The sequence below is a fragment of the Cornus florida genome, unplaced genomic scaffold (assembly GCF_030987335.1).
Source record: "Cornus florida cultivar Cherokee Brave unplaced genomic scaffold, ASM3098733v1 CherokeeBrave_3.0.0_Hap2_Chr02, whole genome shotgun sequence".
Taxonomy (NCBI): Eukaryota; Viridiplantae; Streptophyta; class Magnoliopsida; order Cornales; family Cornaceae; genus Cornus; species Cornus florida.
In genome coordinates this window covers 66,874,233-66,882,606 of record NW_026775572.1, presented here as the reverse complement: position 1 = coordinate 66,882,606, position 8,374 = coordinate 66,874,233, and the positions used below count along the sequence as shown (strand labels likewise).

Here is an 8,374-nt window from a genome sequence, read left to right as displayed (position 1 = left end):
TATTAAGGATAAAAATGTCAACTTAAAAACTATGTTAATTGTTAAAGGAATTTTAAAATTGTAACCACCGAACAACTTTTTTCTTTTAAATTACTTCCATTGAAATACATTTTGCAAAGGCCTTCAAATGAAAGGAATTTTAAAATTTAGAAGCTCCCCCAAACAGAGCCTAAAATAAGGCTTTTTGAGCGCAAACCTCCCCACAAGCAGCCCTACCCACGAGGACTGGCCTTCCAGTTCAACCTCCTTGGGTGGTTCAACCACTACGCCATGTTCAGTTCTCTGTGGCTTGAAGAATTCCAAGATCATTTTCCTAGCTGGGGGTACAGGTGGAGCTTGCATAACAACATCAACCTAAGTTCTGGTGGGTTGAGCGGGAATTTGCTGGTCTGAACATTGTTTAGAAGGTAAAAATTGAACCTCCGGCGGACCGTTAGGAACCTCTAGACAAACAGGTGGGTTACCCGAAGCTGTGGGGCCATCCCCTACACTCTGACAGCTTTGTGAAGGAGGAACAGGTGCATTGGGGGTAGGTAGGACAGGTGAGGTACCTCTATCTCCAGAATGATGTGACCTTTTTTTGGCTCAAATTTGAAATTTGAAAATCCTGCTGATGACTGAAGCTTTATCCGCTGGCAACAGAGCATGATTGAAGCTTATTGAGGATGACCAGAAGTTCAGCATGACATTGGTTTGCTTTGTCACTGAGGGTCAGTAGCTCAGAACGTGATATGTGGAAATTAGCATCATTACCATTAGCAATGATGGAAGATGGACTGTGAGATTTGAGGCTGGCCGTCTCCTGCTCCGCAGCCTCCAATCTTTTCTTCAGCCTTACTACCTCCTCAATCAAATCGACCTTTGACGCATTCACAATTGCAGCATCAACCCCATCAGGTAAGCAAGTTACCTCATAAATGACTTGTTTGTGGGATTAAGGATTCGATCATTTTGTAGCGCCCTCTTGATATTGTTAATGGTGGAGGCTGTGACTGAAGGTGAACGAGGTTGGTAGTCTAGTGAGTCCTGGGTGGTAATCTGTTCGGAGTTACTACTGGCTTTGTCAATGATATGCGCTTTGGAGGAGGAACACTTGTTGGATGTTCTAAGAGAGGTAGTGGGAAATGGATGGCTTGGTGGCTTGCCAGTATTGAAAGACGGTTTTAGAGTGGGGGTGAATAGATAGCGATGAGGCGGAAGGAAGGGATCTGGGGGGGGGGGGGTTGGGGGTTCATGGTGGTAAAGAAAACTACTAGCTTGGTGGGGGAAAAAGAACTTGCAGTATGAATGTATTTAATCGTTTATTTTGTGGTATTTTGATTCTATTTTTTATTTATTTTTATTTTTTAGAATGACATCATTTTAATATTGATTAAGTGATGATGTAACTTGTGTACTATTTTTGTATCTAAACTTAATAATTCGGAATAATGTGATAACTAGTTCACCTTATTATTTTGACATTAAATTTGTTCACCTGGTGTGAAAATAGATTTTTTTTTTTTTTTGTTTTTACATACAACTTAAGGAAGTGCCCTACCCAGCTCACTCATGGAAATATTTTATTTACAAATTAAATCTCTACCATTGAATATAAAAATACTTATTACACAAAAAAAAAAAAAAAAAAAAAAAAAAACAAAAAAAACACACAAATCTACCAAAATTTGGCCAACTATTCTTTGGCACATATACCCTGGTCCCCTGCGAAGAGATCATTTCAATTGCAGATTTTTGGCCATATTTTGACAGAACTTTTTTAGAGAGATATAGTTGGAGCGAGAGAGAGAGGATGGTGATGCGTTGGCGCGCGCATATATATATATATATATATATATATATATATATAGTTAAAAGCCAAAAAGTTGCAATATATATATGTATGTATAAGAATTGTCTAGGTCAAAACTCACGTAAGTAAGTTACACAAATGGTTAAACTTGAATATATTATATTTTTTTACTTAATTTGGCCCAAATCAAACTATCTATCTTCTTTAGCAGTAATATATTTTCTATTCTATGATATTTTGCAAACTCAAGTTTTTATTTTTTCTTATTTTAGTGAGATCCTTTTAATATTAGCTACTTGAAACTTGTACATTAGTCTTGTGTCTAAATTTTTTAAATTTATTCTTGTCGTAGGGCAAAAAAAATTGTTAATTTAGACAAGAGTTTATGATAACTATCACGAGATCATGTAGTGACTAGTGGGTGACATGACTTTAATATATATATATATATATATATAGATGGAAAGAAGAGAGAGAGGAATGAATGATGATGCGTTGGCACATGTATGCTGGTCCATTCCAACTTTCAGAAACCGTTTTCTTTTGTAATCATGACTCTCTCCCACACTTTTGTAAAAATATATGTAGTAAAAATACAATAATTACATCTCACGATCTCTTCAGTTTAACTCAAGGAGATTTTTTCTTTTCTTTCACAATTTCAAGTCTCTTGCATATATATATATATATATATGTTATACATTATATATGTACACTTTGGTAAAGGTTCGAAATTTCGAATACTGTGTTTGCAAGAGAGAGAAGCTGTCAAAGAGTTTCTGTCTGTGAAATTTTAGCATAATTTTTCGGGTTCTAATCTATATTACATGTGGGTATGTCAGCTAAAGAAATGACATTGAGATAGAGAGAGAAGATAGGAGAGATAGTGTAGAGAGAGAAAATACAAAACAGAGATTCTTTTTCCCTTTTATCAGTGTAGAGTAGTGTTCAACCACCAGCCTTTACAGCAATACACAGTTGCAATGTCCTACAATCTTGCCTTTTCCTTCATCTTCATTTGAGTATTCAAGGCTGTCATCATCTTGAGGTATTTCTCTCTCTACTTTTTTTTTTTCTTTATCTTTATCTTTTCAAATTTGTGGGATTATATATATAAGAATTTGGACATTCAGAGTTGGTCTTTTTGACAGTGAAATTTGTATGGGTAGTCTCCCATCTTGTCTGATTCTCTCTCTACATTAGTTTCTACGACCTACATTCCCCAATTTTGTCTCTAATCTAGAGGGACCCTCATCCTCTCACTCAACTTTGATTTATGGGTTTGTGCAGAAATGGATCTGAAACTCTATACCCAGATCAAATCAGACCTTGCCAAGCAGATTTCTGAAGAATTTCTGAGATGGGTCTTTGATTATCTCTGATTGAGGTAAGTGGCTCTTACATTTTTGGCTCTTTGCTCTTGTTGTGTTTGCTTCAATCCTCCCAGTCCTATTTTCTGTGAAATATGGAATTGAAAACCAACTGTTTCTGTATAAACCTGAGAGAAAAGTAGAGAAAAAAAAAGAAGTAAAAATCAAGTTCTCTAGGTATCAATATGAGGGATTTTCCATCTTGTTTTGGTGAAAACGGAGTTCAAGTTGCTGATTTCTCGTCATCAAGTACCAATAAATCTGCTCAGAATTTAGTTACTTGTGTTTATCAATGTCGATTGGGAGGCCGGTCTGGCTTGATTACTGTTACATGGAGTAAAAATTTGATGGGTCAAGGGCTTGGTGTTGCCATTGATGATAACACCAATCAGTGCCTCTGTAAGGTCGAAATAAAGCCCTGGTTGTTCTCTAAGAAGAGAGGATCAAAAAGTTTGGAGGCAGATTCTAGTAAAATTGACATTTACTGGGACCTTTCCTCAGCTAGATTTGGGTCTGGGCCTGAGCCATTGGAGGGATTCTACTTGGGGATCGCATTCAATCGACAAATGATTCTCCTTCTTGGGGACATGAAAAAAGAAGCTTTCAAGAAAACCAGTGCCAGCCCTGTTCCTTCCACAGCCATTTTCATAGCCAAAAGAGAGCACATCTTCGGTAAGAAGATATTCAGCACCAAGGCTCAGTTCTGCAATAATGGCCAACTGCATGATCTTGTGATTGAATGTGACACCACTGGCATTAATGACCCTTGCCTCATCGTCCGCGTAGACAGTAAAACCGTGATGCAGGTGAAGCGGTTGCTGTGGAAGTTCAGGGGTAACCACATCATCTTGGTTGATGGCCTTGCTGTTGAAGTACTTTGGGATGTTCATAATTGGCTTTTTGGTTCGTCACTCGGAAATGCAGTTTTTATGTTCAAGACCAGCCTTTCGGCTGAAAAGTTGTGGGCCAGCCAAGCCCTATCCGATCCCCATATGTCACATTGCTCTTGGTCCCAGAGATTCCGAGATTCGCAATCTCAATGTCTTGGTTTCTCTTTGATTTTGTATGCTTCAAAGAGTGAATAGAGGATTCTCATTGAGTGCTAACAAATACTTGTAGTGAGCTGTGAATTTTATTTACTATGTCACTGAGTCATACTTGATTACAAATGGATGCTTCTGTTTTTCCTTTACTATTTTCCTCTCGAGGAACTCAAGCAACTTTAAAGATCAGAGGTTTCTTTTGTTCTTGCTTGTATATCCTTGAACTAGGTATTTCCTGATTTTATTTTTAATTTCTATTAAAAAATCTAAATTGAATTTAGTTTGCTTGATGGTTATGCAATGAACTCTCTGATTGCTCTTGGTTTTTTTTTTTTTTCAAAAATATTTTATAAAGAATGTGAATCATTGAAGGCAGGCCTTGGCACAACGGTAAGGTTGCTCCATTGTGACCTGGAGATCACGGGTTCGAAACGGGAAACAGCCTCGCCGCATGTGGAGGTAAGGCTATATACATCTAACCCTCCTCAGACCCGGCAATGGTGAGAGCCTCGTGCACTTAGTATGAAGCATTAGCATGCCATCATTTTCTTACTTGTTGCTGTATGACATTTTTGTTTGGCTCATGCTGAGAATGTTCTGCCTAGCTGTAAGTATCTCTTCCTCAAAGTTAAATGATAAAATTTCAACACAGATACCAACATCAATTGTTTTTGCTTTATAACCATTCCATGAGTTTGACTTCTTTTTGTTGCAGGACCCTATTTTATTCTGACTTGCATAAAGCATGACAAAATCATAGTTACTACATGTTCATTATCCATATAAGAGGTGCTGAATACCTCGTACTTCCCTAACTTTGTATGGGCTAAGTTTCATGGAGACTTTTCAATGGGGAAGAGCCTGCTTGCTTTGAGCACATATAAATCTTCTGATTTTGTATCAGATATGCCTAATATAGAGCTACTGGGGCCTTTGAACTTTTTGTGTGCTTGCGTAATCCAAGGCTTTCCTTAGGCACATTTAATGCAACTTTTTTATATTTATTATAGTATACTTCCATTGCCTTTTCTCCTTTTTTTTTTTTTCTTTTTTTTTTCCTGAGAATATGCTTCCTTTGCTACTAGTTAGTTAGAATTTTTTATATTTGCCTTTGCTAACTTCTGCGCTTGTGGCATATAATTCTGTGTGCTTACAAACTTTAAGCCTTGGTTCAGCTACAATTGATGCAACCTTTGGCAGTGACTAACATAAGAATCTGCAGAGAAACTGGTTCTTTAAAAACATTAAAATATCTTTTGATAGAACAGAACATGTAATGTTTGTATATTTTTTTCCATACATGGAATGGATCAACTTCTTTCCCAGAAGCACAAAATAATCATGAACATATTAGACTTCACCGGGAAGTGATGTAATTGCTTGGCTTTTATCATGTTCCCTCATATATTATGTTTTCCTATTCACACTCAAATTAGCTTAATAAAATTCAACATTTTTCATATCATAAGATTCATCCAGATTTGAGTTGTTTGGTTTGTTAATAGACCTCAAGGGAAGTACTGTTCAGAATATCTTAAATGTGGAAAAAGCGTAGACATAATGTTGCAAAGCTGAGAATAGTGCTGGTGGGGTAGATGGAGAGAGCATAAACATAGAATTGAAGACATTATTGTTTTGGCACTACTTGATTGTTTTCTTCTGCCATCACAGGGATGTGTATGGTTCAAGTCTATCCGTCTAGTTTTTCTTTTGATTGGTCCAATATGGGGCAGTATACATCTTACTAAATCAAACGAAAAACAAAAAGATTCTTGGTTCCATGGAAGTTTTATAGCATGGAAACAGATACAGGATATGGATGTTCTATGATGTGAACATGAGTACTAGTCAATCCTCAAGATAGGGATGGTCGGGCTGCAACTCCGAGTTGTAGAATCAACTACTTGCTTCAACCTACCTCGGGTTGCCATTGTGTTCATTATGTTCATCCTTCACGACAAAATTACTGTGTTACTCGATTGAGAGTGAAACACTACATTTGTCTAGAAGAGTTCTGGGTATTAGATGATTCCAACACTTAAAACACATATGTACCACACTTTGACACATAAACCTGAGTCAGTGAATGTTTTATTTTTTATTTTATTTATTTATTATTGTTTTCTTTTTGAGAGCAGCATTGGTGAAGATTTTGATTATTGATTTTCGTATCTGGAAGGGAACATTTCAGATAGTTAATCATCTTTCGTCACATTGTTCAGTTAGGAGAGCAATGTTTAACTAACAATGCTATTCACTAGTAAAGGCCACTGATAAAGACCTAAAAACATTACTTGACTCAAAATATGACCCGGGACCGCTAAGGCTCTATTACAGTCTGTATACTGCAAGTCTAGAAGAATTAGAAATGGCCAAAATACTATTGACTCCCTAAACATGAGAAAATTTAAAGAGGAAAATACCTGTAGCTACTAACTTAAAATAAACATGACTAAAGACTTCAATCCAACACGAAACTTGATTACAGATGGTCTAGATCTTGTTCCATGCAGAAATTTTCGATTCTGTCGTTTTATTGTTTTCATGCTTTGTAAGTGACGTTGGATCTGTTATAGGATGTCAAAAAACTTTAGGGAGAAGCATTATGGCAGGTTGAATTACTACGAATGATGTTATTTTAAGGCTACAAAGATTTCGGATGAGAATTGGTGTCAAGATAAATATTAGCAATAATGAAACTGAATATAAAACATACATTGACACGTTGCTTCTATTGCACTGAAATGCTTGTAAACTAGTCTATCAGTTGATGATGGAAACTCGGAAAGAAAAAAACCAATGACAGAGGCCATGCGATATGATTTCTGAATTAGGGTGTTTGATTTAGAACTGGGATGTTATTCAGATTTTATTTTTTTTGTTGTTGTTTTGTTAAAGAACTCATTAACAGATACTTAACTGTTATCTAGCATTGTCCGGATCACTACCAAAGCTTATAAAATTATTAAGTGTTATCTATGATTTGAAGGGCTCTAATATTGCATGTTCTGATGTAGGAAGACAAAGGAGTCACCAGATTTTGATTCTATGGTTGGAAAAATCAACTTAATCAATTCTCAAGGGACTGTAATACCTGTGGAGGTGAATGGAGGATTGTAGAGTTGGTTTCATTTTGTTTTTCATGATATTCTGGTTCAGGAAAATGCAGGACTTTTCTGGAACCATTGATTGGTCTAAAATTTCTTATTTGTCTTTTGAATCCTCAATGAAGTATATAGTTGAGAAATCTTGGACATGAAAACCAAGCTGTGACAATATTCTTTCTCCTTTCTTGTCTTAATTTTCTCGTATCGATTATGCTTAAATGATATTAGCTGTCAAGTTTGTAGCTTAATACAATGCAATATTTGCTTTTAATACATATGGGTCAAGGAGGACATACTGCATTCATGGAAGACATTTGAAGATTTCTATATAAATTGCTTTGAAGGAAGAAGGATGGTGTATTCTGAATGAAGATTAAAATAGATCCATGCATTCTTAGTTTGAACACATTTAATCATCAATGGTGTTAATTGTGCATTTACACTTTCTTTTACATGTTTATGTTGAACTCTTAAATGCATTTGCACTTTCTTTTACATGTTTAGTGTCACGAACTTTTTTATTTTTTATTTTTATTTTTTTATGACGCGGAAACCGTTGCAACTATCCACCCTTTGGACTTGTAGGTCCCAGGTAAACCCCCCGGCTACCCAAGTAACATTTTAAGTCAGGAGCTTATAGAGTTGGAGGAGAATTGAACCCACACCCAAGTGCTAGATATGGGCGGCATCTTGTACTTGATATTTCAAAAAGATCATAAAAGTGGTCACCTGTGTTAGATAAGCATGTATGGTGTAGAGTTTGAGGATGTAATCAATTTTTGTTGCCAATTGGGAAGTTAAAAGCCTCTTCAATGACTGTGATGCATTGGTGACGGCTGAGATCGATTCAACAACAGAATAGACCCATTGCTAAGTTAATCTCGACCCTCGGAGTGACCAACGGAATACAAGTGCAGGTGTTAGTTCTCAAGAATTTTGATCAGCTTCTAAAATTTCCTTTAGGCCATGACCAATGCCCTTGTTGTCTTATGCATATGACGATACCAGGAAAATAATTGCAATAGCTAAATGACGTTGTGCGTTATCAGTCAACCAGGCATC

General features: G+C 36.4%; 1 protein-coding gene across 1 annotated transcript; it reads left to right on the top strand.

The window, feature by feature from the left end:
- The first annotated feature begins 2,496 nt into the window (after positions 1 to 2,496).
- Positions 2,497 to 7,452, top strand: LOC132295214 (uncharacterized). Its single transcript, XM_059793376.1, has 2 exons — positions 2,497 to 2,840; positions 3,083 to 7,452. Exon 2 carries the CDS (start codon positions 3,348 to 3,350, stop codon positions 4,245 to 4,247), a length of 900 nt encoding a protein of 299 aa, XP_059649359.1. The 5' UTR covers positions 2,497 to 2,840; positions 3,083 to 3,347; the 3' UTR covers positions 4,248 to 7,452.
- The last annotated feature ends 922 nt before the right edge of the window (positions 7,453 to 8,374 follow it).